The sequence below is a fragment of the Ambystoma mexicanum genome, chromosome 14, assembly GCF_040938575.1.
Source record: "Ambystoma mexicanum isolate Mex_15411 chromosome 14, UKY_AmexF1_1, whole genome shotgun sequence".
NCBI classification, from domain to species: domain Eukaryota; kingdom Metazoa; phylum Chordata; class Amphibia; order Caudata; family Ambystomatidae; genus Ambystoma; species Ambystoma mexicanum.
Window position 1 is genome coordinate 133,749,974 of NC_090940.1, and position 18,879 is coordinate 133,768,852.

Genomic DNA, 18,879 nt, shown 5'->3' on the forward strand with positions numbered 1-18,879 from the left:
CCAATAGGCAACTGGTAACCTTTTCAAGCAACATTTCATAAAATTAAGAAGGTTCGATTTCACCTAGATGGTAGTAATATACTTTGTTACCCTACTGTCGAGAAAGGTACCCCAATGTTTCGCCATGAACCAAATTTCATGGTTAGGCAGGATAGCAACAATTAAAATGGTGACTCTCCCAAGACTATTCTATGTTTTTCAGGCCCTCCCATACCAATTTCACAGTCATTTTTTGTGCAGTTAAATAAAATTGTTTCCAGATTTATATGGAGAAATAAGACTGATGGTAGCATTGCACGTGCTAATGGCACCTATTGAGGGTGTGGGAATATGCCTTCCAAACGAGAAATATTGTGAGGCGGCACAGCTGCGGGTACTCCGTGAATGGTTTAGAGGAGATACCTCGAAGGCCTGGGCAAGGATGGATAGGGCAGTGGCAGGGAGCCCTTTGGAAGGAGTTCTCTGGCTACACAGACATGATAGACCCCCCGAATATGAGAAAAGTAGGATTCTGACAGTGGTTTGTGACATTTGGGATCGATTTAATAGGAAAAGGGCAACTATCTACACACCCTTCCCTGTTTACCCCACTATTTGGCAACTCACATTTTCGTCCAGGGATGACACCGGAAGGATTTAGGCAATGGTGGGAAGCTGGTTGTACAAAGGTAAGAGACATGTTGTGAGGAGCGGACATGTGTACTTCTAAAGATTGCAAGCAGTCCTTGGGATTATCAGAAAGAGAGAGATTGGAGTACTACCAATTACAACATTGGATAACGAATTCAGGGGGGCGGGTAAAGTGCCGGCTGGGAGAACGTTTACAGCTTTTGAAAAATGTATCCCCACACACACAAATAAACAAATGTTGTCTAGCTGTACTCCATACTAATGGAAGAGGAAAAGGGACAGGATATATGCAAAAGTGGGAAAAGACACTGGGATGGGTCTTTCTAGGGAACATTGGGAATGCTTATGGGTAAACATTCCCAAACTCACAAGGTCGATCCAGGTTAGGGAAGAAGGTGCAAAACAATGGTACAGTGGCACTACACACCTGAGCGTTTGCATAAAATGTATCCTGCAACTGACGAAACTGTTGTAGGGGATGTGGCATGAAAGGGGATTGGAGGCATGTTTGGTGGGAGTCCTCGAAGCGGAAGGTGTTTTGGGATGAAAAACAAAGATGTTCCAAGTCTCACTGCGCCAAGAAATTATAATTAGTTGTTTGTGCAAAGAGAAGCCTTTATTGTTTGTGCGAAGAGAAGCCTGACACGTGTTTCAAGCTGTGTACAGCTTTTCATCAGAGGCTTAGGTTGCAGCAATAAGAACTCCACGTTTAAAGTAGGACAATGCCAGATACAGTTCTCAAAATGCCTCGCAGTTGCGGAAAGCTCAATGACCGTGTGTTTCAGTCTACTTGTGTTACTATTGCACCAATTTTTTGGGATGAAGTTATAAGCCTTACAAAAGGAGGGAGGGAGGGCTAATGTTGTATTTTTCAAAATCAACAAAAATATATAAAAATAAAAAAGTGCAGCGGTCATCCACCTACCTTGAAACGTCACTCACTTTTGTTAATTGTTCATCCAAGTCGTTAATTTCTACATTAAAAAGGGTGGGGCAAGAAGGTAGACCTGGCGGACTCTGCACTGGGATAGAAACGGAGAAGAGTGTTTGCTATTTGGGCCGTACCTTGCCCTAACTTCTAGATCCCAGTGAAGATCTTTCAGGATATTCACAGTTGATAAATGTAAACACTTTGTTTTAAGGATTTCCCACAAGGCCATGATGGATTGTCGAAAGCATTAAAAAGGTCCCGGAAAGCAAAAAAGTGGACCGTACCCAGCAATATATTTGCTGATTGGGAGAAAATTCAATGCATATTCGACGGTGCCAAGTGCTTCCCGAAAGCCAAACTGAACTGCTGGAACATGATAGAAACCCTTAGCCCACCTGCAGAGCTCTATATGTAAAGCTCTTCTGAATAGCTTTGAGGTTGCATCTAACAGGAAGATTGGACGATCACTTTTAGGATTATCTCGGCCACCTTTCCTGAATATGGGTATTATAATAGATCACTTCCAGCTCATTGGAACTTTAGCAGACTTTCACATTGCATTAAACACTGTACTTCGAATAGGCGCCCAACAGGAAGAGCCATGTTTGTAAACAACTGCTGAACAAAGGTACGGACCAGGTGATTTTAAAAGAAATATAAATGATTAGAACTTCTTTAACTTGGCTGAGGTAGAAATTGAGGCGTGATCACGGTACCGTTATTGGTCACTTGTCCATGCAGTACATCAATTGTGCTGTTGTCTGCAACTAAGTCGGATTCCAAGATGTTCACCCTCTTATGTGTGTGTGTGTTTTTATATATATATATATATATATATATATATATATATATGAAACCATTGTCCACCAGCTCTGTTGCATCCAGAGACCAAAACCTTGCATGAGCTTCATAAAGAATGGCAGCATATAAAATATTATTATTAAGCACTCTGGGTATACAGTAAAAAGAACGAGCTGGAAATCAATTTGGAAAAGACTCAAGTTATGGTTTTCTCCAGTAAAAAGATTGCACGTATAAGACTTGAAGTCCTCGAATCGGTTATTTGTTATACGCCTTTCTATAGAGATCTGGGCATTGAGTTTGAGATAACTAATGACTATCTGCACTGTATTCAAGTACGCAAAATTAGGGCAGCTCAAATTACAGCCTTAGTCTATCGTTTTACTCTGACCCATGGGGGATTTAGCATTTGGGATGCGCGGCTCTTGTTCCAGCAGGTTGTCACCCCTATGATGATATATGGCCTTGAGGCCCTTTAAAAAATTATCTTAAGTGGCTACAGGTGGTGGAGGGTAAATTTTGGAGAAAAGTGTTGGACCTCCCTAACTGTATCCCAATGGCCATCATCAGACTTGAACTGGGGTTGTTATCCTTGAAATCAATTGTACTTAACAAAAGGACTGAACTGTATCTGAAGCTCAATAGTACCTCTAGTAACCAATTGCTGGTCTCTTTGTGGCAAGAACTGCGTATGGAATCGAAGAGATCGCTCTTAAAAACTAGTATTGAAGATTTTCTGCACACTATAAACTGGAGCTGTCGCCAGGAGATATCTCCCCAGCAGCTAAATCTGCTTTGTCAAGGAAAATTGGCTTGGCTGACTGGATAGATAATTATACTCATTTAGAACATCTGAAAAAATACCACATTGTGAAGTATATTCTTTATACATATAAAAAAACCTCAACAGTATTTAAATTTATGTCCAAGCATCAGACTCCGACGATTTATTTTACTTACTAGGATTAATTATCTACCAGTACTAGAAAACACTGGGGTAATAAATAAATTAAGGAATGAGGAGCGATGCTGTAGACTATGTGAGGATAACGAAATAATTGAGACAGGGCTACATGTTCTGACGTGCTGCTCGATAATGGTAAATACTTACTACAGACATTATGGGAAGTTTGTGCATAATACGGAGCATATAAAGGAGGACATTTTCTGGTGGCGGAACTGAATTCCACAAATCTGAAATGCTTACTAGCAATGTATAATGTGTGGTTACAGATTGAGAGAATACTGGGCATCTCTATTTGAGCCAAATGCAATGAATTACCTTTGTGTATAGCTAGAGGTATAGGTAATGAAATGTAGATCGGATATTTATGGATGTATATATGAGAATATTTTAGAGCAGATTTTACTGAATGTATTGAATTTTAGGTACTTTGATATGGTTTTTAGTAAGTTTTATGAATATGTAATCTGGTTCTTCTTTTATTGTTATTGGATTATTTATATATAATATGTAATTATGTGAAAAGCTTATAAACTGTAACACATTAATTATAAATTAAATAAATAAAATATTATACTCTTTCTCCTGTACCAGTATTCTGGCTGTACTATGTGCATTCCTGTAATTTCTGCGACTATCTGCTACTGCAATATTATAATGTGGATGGGTCTTCAAGATGTGTAACAAGTTGTTTAGGTGCTCTGCAGGAACCATTGTGCCACTTGGCCTCAAACCGATTTCGCACCAATGTGTAATTCCTGGAGTGGCCTGCTTCTTGACAGATGCTCTCCATTGGAGTGCAAAGAATGTTAAAGGTATTTGTACTGTTCGCAGTAACCACAGGAGTGGTGCCCAGGGGGAGTGGGAGGGTTAGTAGGGTGTAGTGGGAAATAGAAAGTGAGAGTTGTGGTGTCCTGTTTGGCAGCTTCAGTTTGATTTGCACCGTTGGCTGAGTTTAAGTGCGGTTTTTGGGTTGGTGTGAATTCCCATGTGCTGTTGTATCAGGTTATGCGTTTAGTCTTTTGTTGCAATGTGAAGTTCGTGTGGATTTGCTGTGCAGAGAAGTGGTTGTGTCAGTTTCTGTATGAGAAGTGTATGCAGAAAGTTGAGGTATTAGTTGAGGAATTGGGTTATCTGGTTTTCCTTACCTTTTTGTCTTTGCGTTTCTGCTCTCAACATCTGTGATTGCATGTGTGAATTTTTGTTTGGCCGCCTAGTTGGTAGGGATTTTGAGGAGTGGCAGTTTTCCTCTGTATTACTCAAGTGGTATGTGTACTTGGCTGATGTAGGCCTGTTTCCCCCGCACTGGGTTGGTGACGTTAGGTTACAGGATGCTGGTCCCTCCCTTCCCATCCCGTGGGGGTTCCTTCCCTAGCTAGGTTTCCTCTGTGGACTAGCAGTATGTGGGCAAGGGTGGTCAGGGGGGGTCGTCTCCCCACCACCCTCTGGTTAGGGAAGATTAAGTAGGGGTCATGGGTTCCTTCCTGGGATTCTTGTTTCCCGTTGTGTGTATGCTTCCTAGTCGTTTCCTTCTGGTTCACAAAGTGGTAGACAGTGAGAAACTTCACAATTCTATCTAGAGGTGACGCATCCTAAACCCGACAATTCTTTCTAGAGGTGGTGCATGCTAAAATTCACAATTCTATCTAGATGAGACTGGTTACAAGATGGCTAACCTTATAGATGTGAGAAGAAAGCTGGCTGTGGCTGATCCTCTTCTGCCCCTAAATGCCTGGTGGGGGTAAGGGTATGTAGGAGTATTTGAGGGTTGGCTGTAGCCTGGCTAGCTAACATAATGGTTTAAATGCGAGTAAACACTACCAAACCACTGTGGTCTATACATGGGAATAAGCTGTAAGATACAAAAAAATGAAAAGATAAATAGATAAGTACAGAGGTGTGTCGGTTTAATGGGGTGCAGTGATTGCTGTCACCCCCCAGCCACAGGCACATGAACATTTTGATGTTTAGGAGGCCTAACCAGGTCACTCTGGGTTTATAATGGATGACCATTTGTTTTTAAAATATATTCAGTGTATACATTTTAGACATTGTTCATTCTTGTTGTGTGGTATTTTTTTTTTTCTTCAAGGGTTATGTCTTCTGGTTTGACTTATGGATTATTGATAAAATCTCACAATTAGTATTTTACGATTTTTCTGTATCAGTTGGGTACTGAGATGTAATATTATTTTGGGATATATGCATGGAGAGCCTCGTGAAGGTGTTTAGACACTTAGCACCTTTTTCTTTTCTTTCATGAATGGGTTTGATTTTTAATTGTTATGAGCTTTAAAGTGCATATTTTCCCCAAAGTAAACCTATTCATTCATTCATTTATGGCCATGTAAAGTCAGAAATGATGCCCTCAGCTCCCTATACAGGCTGTGTTCATTAGAATGTCAAAGGTGGATGTGGGTGTAGGACAAACAGAGTAGGTTGGGAGAAGGGCCAGTTGCCTGTCCTCCTGTGTGCATTGTTAGTCTCGCACTCATGTGTGTGAAAATATGATGAGAGCATGCCTTTGCTTCAGGGGCAGTCATGTCAGTCTTTTAAGCATTCCAAAACAACCAGGTGTCCTTGTGAGCCTGGGTATGCTGAAACCATGCACAAGGAAACGGGAGAGCACACTTTTCTACTTGCTTCCTAGGTCTTCAACAGACAGGTTGAACGCTGGAAGGAACAACGGGCACTTTTAAATGAGGGTGGTTTTTGAACTGTGGCTCCTCTGGGAGCAAAGATTGGCACAGACCTCGTGCAGTGACTTTTAATTGGATCGGAGACCTGCGAGATCATATATATTAACTATCAATAGATTAATTACATGTCTCGTGAGCTTTTCTAATGAGTGTACCAGCCAAAATATGTTGTGTCTATAGGCAATTTATTTAGTAGAAAGGAATCTTTGGCTCTGATTATTAATCCCCACTTAGGGCCTTTAGTTGCTACGTTCTGGATAGTACATCTACCCTCAATAATAATGTCCTTTGTTAACCAAGTTTCTTGGAGAGCAATTATGCTAACGACGTAGGAAGGGGCGAGTACACAGTTTGATTCCAGGCGCTGGGAGTGGCTCGGTGCATTCTAAGATAGTAGCCCAATCCTAAGGTCAGGTCGTTTCTCAAGATTGATGGGAAGGAAGGAAGAGAGCCAATCCCAATTATGTGTAAATCGTCTTTTGACATTTGCACCTTTCTGGGGCTACTATGATAAGTTTTTATCGCAATGTTATAATATTTGTCTCGAATGGCATGTGAATCATAGTTGGACCGCAATTTAATGCAATCAGTCAAAGAGTGGTGTGGTTTCCCCACAGTCTTGAGTGTCAGGTTGGCAATTTGGAGTATGTTGCATTCAATCGAACAATCATAGCCAAGTTGGTAAAATAAAATGTCACTTCAAACGCCATAATAAAATCCAAAATTGTTTCAGAATTAAAGTGTACGGGAATAGTAGAAAAGCAGGTATTTTCTAAAATGTCTACCTATTCTATGTCAGACGAGGTAATGGCCCTCAAGAGTAATATTTGATGGCAGAGCTGAAGGAAACTGCCCGATTGCAAGAATTATTCCTCGAATCACAATGCGTTCTGAGGGTTTTTGATTTAGGATTATTCCGTTTATTATGTGTACTAGAGAAATAGGTAGTGGAAGATTGAGTTAGATTAATGGGAGCCAATGGGTTAGGGTTTCTTTCGCAAGTCATGCGAGTTAGAAATGAATTACTGCTGAAAGCGCGAGAAGATTGAACTTGGCTTTTGGGTTGGCTCTGTAATCATATCGACAGCTGTTGGTTGTCTGGTTCCAGCGCTACAAATAAGTTATCTAACCCCACAAAAATAATGGAATTGTTTTTTGAACTCAAGATTGACAACTTCACCCACATTTTCAAGTTGGGAGGGAGTGTTCTGGCCAGTTACCACTGGGTTACTATTGGGTAGGCAGATCAGAATATAACACATCTGTTTTGTTTGGTTTTGTGCCGATGATCTTAGATTTACATTTTTTGTTGTTGTTGGAGGGCCTTTGTTCTATAGGATCATGGTTGAAAGACCATGCCGGAAATGTTCGAGGGAGAAAAGACCAAAGATTATTTTTCCGAAATAACCTTCGGTCTTTTCTCCCCTGAACATTTCTGACTTGGCATCCACCTCCAACCCCCTACTTATCTTGCGGCGGCCTCCGACTTGCTGTGTCCCTGCGATGCCTGTTCCCTTTCACTTCCGTGATGTTTTTATGGCTTTTTTGGATCGGCTGCCGGGGACACCCCTGCAACCCCCGCTCACAATATAGTGAGCAAGAGTGCAGGGGACACCCCCGCAGCCCCCAGCACCGGATGCGTGATTTGGGCAAACTTTTCAGCCATTCGGCATTTTCAATTCATCATTATCCATTACATTACTATTTGCTCGGCTAGGGGAATCACCTCAGACTGGGGGCTGTCTGGTTGGGATTTGAAGGATCTAATTGTTTCGGGGACAATGCAAGCTACATTAGTTATTGGCCTCTTGGGGGCCGTTTGGTCAATGATGGATTTAAATAAGATATGCTCAGATGTGGTTTTATGCAGACCCTCTCACAATATTACTAGAGAGGTGAGGAGGTAATCAAGGGCCAGATATTCAAGGCGGGAGAGAGTAACCTGATTGCCTGAGGCTGAGTTTTCCACTGTAGATAGTGTGGCAAACTGGCCCCCATCAATCAAAGTCGAATTTAATATACATAGTTGGGGGTGTCGCTACCAGATTGTCATTGATTGCATTGTTATTAGCAGGGAGATGAATCTTTAGATTGTTTAAGGTAAAGGTCTGTGTTCTCATCGACATTCCTGTTTCTCATGTCCTCTCCAATGTTCATATTATGGTGGTGTTGGCCAGATCCCCTGGCATAGGTGTACCACGATTAAATATCAAGGTTTCAACATGGGCCACATGCTCAGAGGAGGACACTAGACATTCCAGGGGAACCACTCTGTTTGGGCCATTGGTAGCCATGTTAAGGCCAGAAACCGGTTCTACTGAGCCTGGAAGTAGGGTGCACAGCGTCACTAGAGACCAATGGAGAAGGAGTAGAACATGTGGTGATGATAGCTTGGGTTAGTTTGCTTCCCAGGCAGTCCAATGATCTGGAGAGGAAGGCTTCTAAATTAATATCATCAAGCGTGGTTTCTGCTGTTGGTATGAAGAAGTTGGTGATTTTGGGCTCGGCTTTCTCTGTCTTAAGTAAGGAGATGTTAGACCTGTGACGAGAAGGTTTGGTGCGCATGCTGCTTGTCTTTAGGTGCATGGGCAGCACTCACCACAATGGAAGTTGAAGTAGTAACATGCAAACTGCATAGGTTTTTGTAGGGGTTTTCCTTAGGAGAGCTTTGAGCGACTAGCGCCAAACAGTCATCCGGCATACGGCCAGACGGCGAGACAGCAGTGCGCTGTGCGTGCTTTGCGCATGCCGTGTGCATCACTGTCATGCCGCGTACGCGCCGCTTCAGCTCTGCAGCCTGTTTAGTAGCAGGGGGGCGCAGTTCAAACTAAAGTAAATAAAATGTAAAAACAAAAAATTAGCAGAATTCCCTTTTAAAAATCATACAATTCAAAGTTGGGTGGAAGATTGCAATCGGGAAGGGAGAATTAAAGGAAAAAGGGCAAGGGTGGGACAAGGTTAGGTTTGGATGCTTGTACGGAGGACATGCAACTCCAAACAAAGGGGTGGGATTGAGGGGTGTGTACGTGTTTTAGAGCCTCCCACCGAAACCCCAAGGGTAGTGTGGTAGGTCAGATGGAGACGGACCAGGATTTGCAATTTCAAGAACTGTTTATTATAAATAATAAGGAAATGCCTGACTCTCCCTACTGTACGTGTTTCCCAACCTAACACAACTAGGGTGCCCCTCATCGGTTCTAAAGTAAAAAGTTTTTCCTCCATCCAAAGCTAATCTACCGATCCTACCACTAAGACAAAAGAACTATATAGTCCAGGAGAATGGTTCCCTTCGCCTAGGATTGCTTTCAAGGAAGTACTTCTCAGTACACGATCTTCAGTACACAATCTTCAGATAGCGCTTAGCTATTTCTTGCACCAGTTCATTGAGTTCTCTAAGTTAGGGGTCTTCTCCACATCCCTTTGTTAATTTCTCCTTGACTTTCTCAAGTTCTTCTCTCTGGGCACTCTGGCCCCTAGGTATTCTTTTACTTGGTTCCTCTCAATTGTAGGAGACAGTTTCTCTTTTTCTGACCGCAGTCTCACGAGTTGTACATCTTCTCTTTTATCGCTTATTGCAATCTGCTGCATTCTTTTCTCCTCACTGGGATGTGTGGGATTACCCAGCAACCAGTCTCGCTCATTTTATGATTTTTCCATTCATTGGGACGAGTAGGCTGAGTACCTGAATGCTTCTCACTCCTCTTAGGATTTGACTATTAATTGGGACGAGTAGGTCGAGCCCCTGAGTGCTCTCTTCTTAGGATTTAACCATTCACTGGGACGAGAAGGCTGACTCGAGTTGTTACATCAGTTTTTCTTATTATGTCGAATATGATTATATCGCTCATTATCTGTGCCTTGTTCCCCGGGTCTCCCGCTCTCCCCATTACCTGCATTGCAATGGGCTGCATCACTGGGTCGGCACTCTCCTTCTCAGTCTTTCTGATTCGTCAGGTCAGCTGTGGTGCTCGCTCCCTCTTCTTCTGACATGCTTCGGTGTCGTACTCTCGATTGGTGCCGGCATTGGAAGGGGTTTCCACTCTTTTTCTGTCCCAGCCACCACTTCTCTCTTGTGATTTCTTCCTGGGATCTTCGTCAGGTAGTATGCTCTCACGGTTACTTGCTGCAGCTCAGGCCCATCCCAGCCATGGCTTCTCTTCAGCCTTACTTGCGCTTCCCTTGTCCATTTGGTTCGAAACTCCCAGGTCTGTCTCTCTCGTTCTTTTGTCCATCCCATTTTTATGATGCTGCTCTGGGGCTTACCCAGTTTCTGTGGCAGTCCTTTCTTTGTGTCAGAGTTATACTCGTTATAACTCCTTTGGGTTTCTTCGTCCCAGTCCCAGTACCTAATATGTACTTCTTCTTTATCACTCCTGGGCTTTTACTCGTCTCAGTATTAGGCAAGTATTTATATTCTGCAAAGATATAAAAATAGCAGATGTAAGAGGATTCTAGGTTTCTGTCAACTGTATGGTCTTATCAGACTTTTGAGTGAGATGGAAAGGGAGTTCCTCATCGGAGCGGGAGTTCTTCTCCCCGGGTAGTTGCTCCTGGTAAGGTCCCTCTTGCCGCAACCCCTAGGGAGGGTATTGCGTAGCGGGCTCACCTCCCTAGCCTCACAGGGAAAGGCTCCCCCCTTGGGCATAGTAATTGTATCCCGCAATCCATCACAGTAGGTGTACATCACAAATCGAAGTTACCTTTTCAGGCAAAAATGCATTTGGAAACAAAATGCGTCGATCCGTACAGATCAACAATGTGCAACGACGCAACGTGTCCCTGCACCTTAAACACAACATGACATAGCTTAACCAAATACATCGTAGCATAGCATTTCAAAGCAGGCCACAGCATAGCGAAGATAGCATATGGTAGCAAAGTGCAACCACACAGCAAAAGCATGCTATAGTGTAGCTAACCAAACAAATTATAATGTAACCCAGCATAACAGCACTTCCAAGGTAGCATGTCTCAAACAAAGTGTGGGTAAGACAGCACACACGCTTCCACAGCCCTCATTCCCTCCTCACTCCCCAGAAAACAGGGCTCCTCCAATGCCTTATTTTAGATAGATGTTCTCTTGGTCCCAGATTTGTTTGTCTTTTTATGTATATAGGTCTATATATAGAGGATTCACCTCGTGATATGTGTCTGGATGCCAGAATTAGTGGAGTATCTCACACTTGACAATGGACAACATGAGCAATCTGAAGAGTAGGTCCTTAATCCGAACAGGCATCAAGGAATCGCTAATTGGTCCCGTGACATGGTTGACATCTTGATCCAGCCCTGGCTTTTCAGCCAACAGCTGATTTGCAATTATGCTTTTCCTATAAGGTTAGTCTTACAAATCACTACATTCAAAGTACTATTGACTATAAATCAAAGACTATAAATCAAAGACTACGTTTGTATTACCTATTTACTCTGTACAGTAGCGGATCTAAAGGTTAGGTCCCTCCTCCCCCAGGTCTCTTTTCAGATCCCAGCGTGTCACAATGAGGTGCCATAGTATTGACGGCTGCTTCATGGGCCACCCATCACCCAAACTGCTACCAATACCTGCTTCCACCACTGATGGTTGTGCAATAGAGCTAAATTCCCTCAAACCATATCAGGAGAGAGGAGAAAGCACCACTTGGCTTAGGAGCCAAAATTAGCTCCCGGTATCTGTTGATTTCAAGCTAACAAGGCTCTAATGTGCTAGAAGCAGGAGCTAAATAGCTTCCATCTCCCCTCAATTTCAAACCTTGGAATGCAGTGTTGGATGTGCTTTCACCACTGACGTGGGACACATAAAGATCTATGTATGCTCTTATGTGGTTTGTACAATGTGAGAAACCAAAGGGTGTCTCACTTGCTAATCCTCTGGAATCTCTCTCTCAGATGGCCAGGGCATGGTCATCCCCTTTGGAGCCAGACCCTGGGGGTGGACCAGTGCGGGAGGATCACCTGGGTGAGGGATCTTTGTGAAGTGGTGCAACCGATGTTGAGGCGAGGTATCCCCCCCCCCCCTTTACTGTGACCATACCCCGTCCTATTGTATAGGATTCTCTAATGTCCCAACTGCCCCCAGGCCCCTTCTACACAAACACGGGCCGCGGAAGAGGGCGATTGAGAGTAAAGAGGCTAACACATACATATCTCATTGGACATTTCCCTTTAATCAGGTCAGGCCAAGTCAAGCACTTGACCTTAATCACATACATCTTATACCCATTAGCTCCCCCCACACGGATAAAAGGTGGAACATAAAGCCACACTCTGATCAAGGTGGAACACGATAAGGAGCAGATCTTCCAGGGCGAAGGCGAACCCACTGGAGCAGGATGACAGATCGAAGGACTAGAGCGAAAGGTAGGGAAACCCTGAAGATTCCTGCAGGAGGGTTGCCTTTGGGAAACTGTGCAGGATACGCGAAGAAAGCCAAATCCCAGACAAGAAGAAAAGTGCATTGTGTTTCAAGGATGCCAGTGACCCTCCTGGGTGAACAACAGAGTTGTGGAGGCGAGGCCAAACCCGTGGTATCAACCTTGACTCGTGAATTAAAGCCACAAAGACAAGAAAGGAATTCACACAGCCGGTGAGTAAACGAAAGACATGAAAGGCCGGTTTGTGTCAAGTAAAGATTGAAGCCGCAACAGTGTATCTAAAAATTGAAGGTTGTGCGCGTGCTGATGAGACGCGAAAGAAAAAAAAACAATAATTAACTTGAAGTCACTGATAACTGTGAAACCAGTGATACAGAATAGCATAGTGGTCCGACGGAAGGAAGTAGCCCACTCGAAAGTTTCAGCAAAATATTTTGATGTCTCGACAAAGTGAAAGAACTCTGAAATGCACAATGGTCAAGATTAACCCTGAAGAAAGGGGAAGTTGAGAGGTGATTGCTTTAAGAGAAAGAAATCAGTAAGGGAAAGGGAACCCCTAACAAATGTGAATAAAGCTTGGGGAAGGGAACCTCCTCCAAGTGTTGGGATTGCAAGGTCCCGGCCCCACTGACAGGGACCTACATGAACTATTGATGCCTTGAGAGGTCCGAGCCCGACAGAGGGAGACCTACGTGAACTTTTGTTGAACTGGTAACAAGTGACTTTAACGTGGAAGGCCAAGCGGGCCTTGACCCATGTTTTGAACTGCCTTTTTTGATAACTTGAGCCAGAGTGTGACATCCTGTTTAAGGGGGCTGCCTTACTCCGTGCTGTCCAGCGTGGGGAGGAGAGCTGAATCGGCCACCTTGATCTTTTATACTATAACACTGACTTTCCATTGCATACACATTCCCCTTTACACACTTTTTATATAAGAGATAGGGCAGGCTATAGGTTTTGTTAGTATAGGCCATTTTGATTTGCTAGTAGAGACTACTCCCATCAAAGCTATAGGGCAACGTAGGAGTTTTTCCAAACCCCAAGAATTGAATAAAGGTTTTGAAACTTGTAACTCTGGTGTCGGTGTCATACTTGTGATGCCATTCCTTCCTTGCAACAACCAATAACATTAATTTGCCTTTTTCATCATTTGCAAGGCATACATTCGTTTTCAACAATTGATTTAGCAGAGTTTGCTAATTAAAATGTTCTTGATAAGCAAACCCATTTGATTAGCAATGTTGTACTAATATTTGTAATGCAACCAAAGTTATTTGTACCCAAGACATAAATTGAGCAACAATACTGTATTTTTGTGTACCGCTGAAGTAAGAGATTAGAGAGAGGAATCAGGCTTGCACATTCTTTAAACTTCCATTAGACCTGCAACTCGAGTAATTTAGTTTACTTACTTGACCTAAGAGAAATGCACCCAACCAACCCATGACAACGGATGACACAAAATGCAAATGCACTTTCTGTAAAAGGGTGCCTGTTGCCACAAACCAACTTTGATTGGCACACTGCTGCTACACCGGCCAGTCATGCACATTGACCTTTACTTCAAACAAAGTAAATGCTCAAGGTTTCAAACATCCCATCTAAATGGTACTCGCGTTGACTATGCGAGTAGGCGAGTAGATTTTTCAAGCTCTGGATGAGTGTCTGTAAAATGTAAAAGGTTAGCTGCATGCGTGGACACAAATAAATAGATCTGTTAAGAAGGATCTGTAAACGTTTTCGCTATCATTTCCTACAGATGCTAATATGTAATGCAGTTATAATCAAAGAGTAAAGTGAGCTCTGGAGGCGAACTGCAGTGTATGTTATTGCAGTAGATCCGTAGATGTACAAACTGGATGGAACTATTTCTCACTACTTTGCATCGACATCTGGCTAGCTTTATGTATCAGTTATGTAAGATGGAAGAAAATAAGAGACTAAATAGAGTGGATGGTGTAGCAGGCAGAGAACTGGGCAAACTAGTGCAATCTTTTAGTTTGCGTCCATCTCACTTTCAGGGTAGCTGGTATAAAGCAACAGGGTGATGAGATGGAATGTCAAGGAGCATGGGATCAGCTCATGTCTTGAGCACTAGTTTCATAGATGGATGCAACCAACAGGTCACAGAAATAAGTTTGCCATCAAAACCATTTGGCAGTGTGATCATGTACATTTTAAAGTGTTCACCCATCAATATGATGCGTTTTTTCCGCTAAATGAAACATAGTTGACACTATATTTAGATACAGTAATCTAAACATTGCTGTAAAAAGGGAGTCTATTCAGTGTTTTACAGTATCAATACTGTAATTCTGTATTATGTTACAACAAAAACATTTAAGGAACGGAATTGCATGACTGTCTATTAAAAAATAAAACAAAGCTTACACATACTGGTCTTTGCCATACATGATATAGTTAGCTTAATAAATGTATCACCCCTATTCGTCTGGTTTGCAATTATTTGACGAAAAGAAACTTGCCTAGCACACCCACACAGAACTTTGGAAATCAATAGTGGAAGAGATGATTACTGCTGCACTCTCTCTTCCTTAGCCCCTTTGAAACTTGCCCTGAACAAAGAAAAGAGGGGGGAGAGAGGAAAGCTGTGTGAGCTGTGCTTTCATCGAACAGGATAACTTAAATAGCTAGCTCTGCTAGACAAGTGTCCATTTAATTAGCAAACCTACAGAATTGAATAGCAAATTGCTATGCAACACTGCTTATTTTATGCCTTGATTTGATACAGCTATGCACCTTATTGCATGATGTGAGGAAAATATGTTGAAAATAGTACTATGTTTGCTTCAAAGAAAATCTCTTAGTATGTTTTTTTAAAAATTATCCAATTTATCTTCCTTTCCACATATTAACTCGTAGGGGCTGTAGTGGGGAATTTGACTTGAAAATGCATGTGGCATGGCCTACCACTGTAAACTAAGCATTAGTACATTTTGGGAAGTGGGACTTAAAAAATGCTTTGAAATGTATTTGTCCTCTGTCACAGATGGCACAGAAAACATTCAAGTCTCAAGGACGGTTCAAGGGTTGATCAGTGACTGTTTTGCACAGATTTGTTCAGTAGATAATAGCAAGTTGTGCATGTTGATCGTAGATTTACATTTCATGGGCAGCCAAGCAGTTTGACTGGTAGGCGGGCTGGTTGGGGAATTGCTACAGTAAAATGGCTGATGGTAGACTAAGTGCCTTGCCTGTGGGTGGGGCCTTCAACAAATACAAGTAGCTGCTAACCTCTGCACCTAAAAACCAGCGACACTAGAACCCCACTTTAACCCAAGTATTATAGGCAAATAGAACAAAAACTAAAAATGTACTCTGGGGTAAATAAATAATTAGGACATATAAGGTTTATATAGAATGCAAATACTAAAGAAATTCACATTATTGCAATTATATATCCAAAAGGACAATACATGTTATGCTCAAAAGGATGTGGTTAATAGCTGGTTTATTTATTAAACAATATTTATTATACAATTGTTAAAAATTGCACCAAAAGTGCAATAAAGTGACTGTGATACCAAACAACATCACTTTTCAATGTGCACATTTTTAGGTGTTTTAGGAGTAAATTGGAATAACCAAATTGTACACCTGAGGGTACAACCATCATACATATGAAAATACAATGTGTAAAACTGGCTAAGTTCATATCAAGGCTTAATAGAATCATAGGAGAGCTGGAGATCAACTAGTTTCAGTGTAGGCCCGTTTATGGCCACCTTAGTCAGGGTCAATCTAATCTTTACAATCTCATAGTTGAAGAATTGTCCTAATTGCGTTTATTTAAGCCATGCCGTACAAACGTTGGATAAAAAAGTCTCTTATTCAAAGCTATGTTTGTGGCATCATGTTTGAGCACCAAATTGGAAGAATTCAACATGCCTCTAGGTGTTCATACCGGAGGAGGACGTAGCGTGTTCACGTCGTGGAGAAATCAACTAACCTCTGCACCAGCACAAATCAATCTTTCACGATTTCACAACCTTAAACATTGCCCACACGATCAACCTTGTTCTTGATGCAAGTATTTTGCTCCAGATAAAATATAGTTCGTTTTGCAATACAATACATTGTTAAATTAAAGGTCATCTACAAATAATGTAAGAGTAATAATAGAGCTCTCTGTGGCACTGCCCTATTTATATCACTGATCCAGACATATGCATTGGGTGGGGGAGTGGAAGCAGATGTAAGACTGGTATGTGTCATTGGTATTCTATTCTGGTTGGGATTATTTTTACTGTCCTTATTTGTTTGGAAATGTCTGCCTGTTTTTAGAGTGGAAATGTAGTTGGTATGCTGCTTATCATTAGGGTGGTAAACATTTAACCAGCAGCCCAATGCTGCTACAAAGCAACCCAACCACGCTCCTGGCAACATAGTCAAGTTATATTGATATGGCAACCAAGTATTGCGGAAGGCCTCAAAGCCTGGCTACCTACGAGCCAAAGACTTGCTCACATCACACGGCAAGGTGTTGGGTGCATCACCTATGCTTCCCCTAGCAAATCTTTCCAAGGCCAGCACCCCTCCTGTGAGCAACCTTTTGTCTATGTGACAACAGTCAGCGTGAAGAAGCTATGCATGCTTGTGGTTAACTAAGGTGTTCAAGTTTTCTACTTAAGCCGGCAACTGGCTTCTTCTCTGGTCTAATCTGAATTCCCTTCAGGAAGATGGCTTATAGCCTTGGGTGGAGGGGAAGTAGGCCACTGCGTAGATGAAAGACTTATTTCAGTTGATTGCACACAATGCAATACCATAAAGCATGTCTGCTAGACAGATTGCGCATCACCTTTTAGCTATGTTTGTTTATGTTGATGAACACATTGACAAATTGTAATGTGATTATTAACTCTGGTATCTAACCCATCATGTGTTATTTCACCCTAAAACCTAGCTATTATTGCTCAATTCTTTAAATGACTTGGACCTTAATGTGTTCTGTTTAATTTTCAGCTGGCAAATAAGTACTGGGCCCCTCATGTAAAGAAGAAGCTACCTTTCGACAGCCAGGTTAGTAGTCTATTCAGTGCCTGTTGTGTCCAGAACTGGTGCAACAATATCGGGACGCTGTAGAATTTCCCTTCATGAGGATTCATATTTTTAGAAAGGTTCTGCTAGCACAGTTCTTTACACTTTAATTAATTGATGTCCACAGACCAGTGCATTATCTTCTTTTTTTTCTTTAGTTTTTTTAATCCTCTGTGAGAATTTTTACAAACCTAAGATTATATCTTCCTGGCTGAGGCAGCAAGTCTGTTTTCAATGGGTGCACTCTGAACACCTTCTCAAACTATAGTGGTTCACTGGATACACACATTCCTCTTGGCTGCCAAAAAACCACAAAATAGCGAACAACAAATGCGCAAACCTTCAGTGACACAATTTTGTAGAAAAACAGAGGGTGGGTGAGGCGCGCACTCTGGTATCAGTGTTTAGATACCTGCTGCATTTCAAGTTGCTGTTCTCCTCCGAGAGCTTTCATGTCTCTAACAATCATCAGGGAGGCTGTCTTTTCAGGTGTTTCAAATTTGTCTCAATAGGTCTCAAGGAATTGTGGTAGCTGTAGTCTGTTTAAGGTAACCAGTAACCAACTCCCTTCCAAAAGCACAATTTTTTTCCTGGTGTGGGGAGGGGATAAAACCAATGATGTGGCTCTCCTAGGTAGGGCATGGTGACGCCGGTGCCGCTGCTTCTAACCGCTGCCTCTAAATCCCGGGACTTCTGAACCAATTTTGTAGAAAAACAGAGGGTGGGTGAGGCACGCACTCTGATTCCCAGTGTTAGATACCTGCTGCATTTCAAGTTGCTGTTCTCCTTCAATCGCTTTCATGTCTCTAACATGGACACACTATGAATTGAAATGGAGCAATCATGAGACAACCCCTTGTGGTCCTAAATTTCTCTTTAGTGGTTCCTTTAAAGATAGAATGTCTGAACTTGAGGCGAGGGGTAATTTGAAGTTTGTGCCGTATCCTATGCCCCTCGGCACACATGGGGCTTTAAAAGAAGCAGTCAATTAGCAATACTCTATGGGCCACCTTGTATTTTATCGAAAATGTCAAGAACTGTGTTGTGATATTGTCATTAATTCTTTTTTTATTTTGCTGATTGCAGGTTGTTGAAGCAGTATACGAAAAGGAAATAGCCAAGTCAAGGTAAGTGTGCCTGGAAAGTGAATTTGGTCAAGCTTGCGTTCAAGAGAATAATTTCTCTAGGAACTCTACATTAGCAAACCTTTGGGTTGAAGACTGGCATTTTTGACGTATTGGGATCTGATCTCTCCTTTAATCTTAAGAATCGTGAAATGCAATTTACATTGATCCAATGCCTTTATTATACTTGACCCGACTGCATTTGATAAGATGGTGATTTCCAGACTGCTGGAAAGCCTGTGGACAGATAGATACTGTGGGGCATTTTAGAGACTTTGTATAGTTCCACTTTTTTAGCAAC

The 18,879-nt window shown here is 42.1% G+C and overlaps 1 protein-coding gene across 1 annotated transcript in view; it reads left to right on the forward strand.

Moving 5' to 3' along the window:
- The window catches only part of AQR (aquarius intron-binding spliceosomal factor), an 877,350-nt gene that overhangs the window by 11,050 nt on the left and 847,421 nt on the right, over positions 1-18,879 (forward strand). Inside the window, exons 2-3 of the mRNA XM_069638728.1 lie at positions 17,380-17,436; positions 18,541-18,581. Of these exons, the coding sequence (XP_069494829.1) occupies positions 17,380-17,436; positions 18,541-18,581 (98 nt within the window). The remainder of the gene's footprint in view (positions 1-17,379; positions 17,437-18,540; positions 18,582-18,879) is intronic.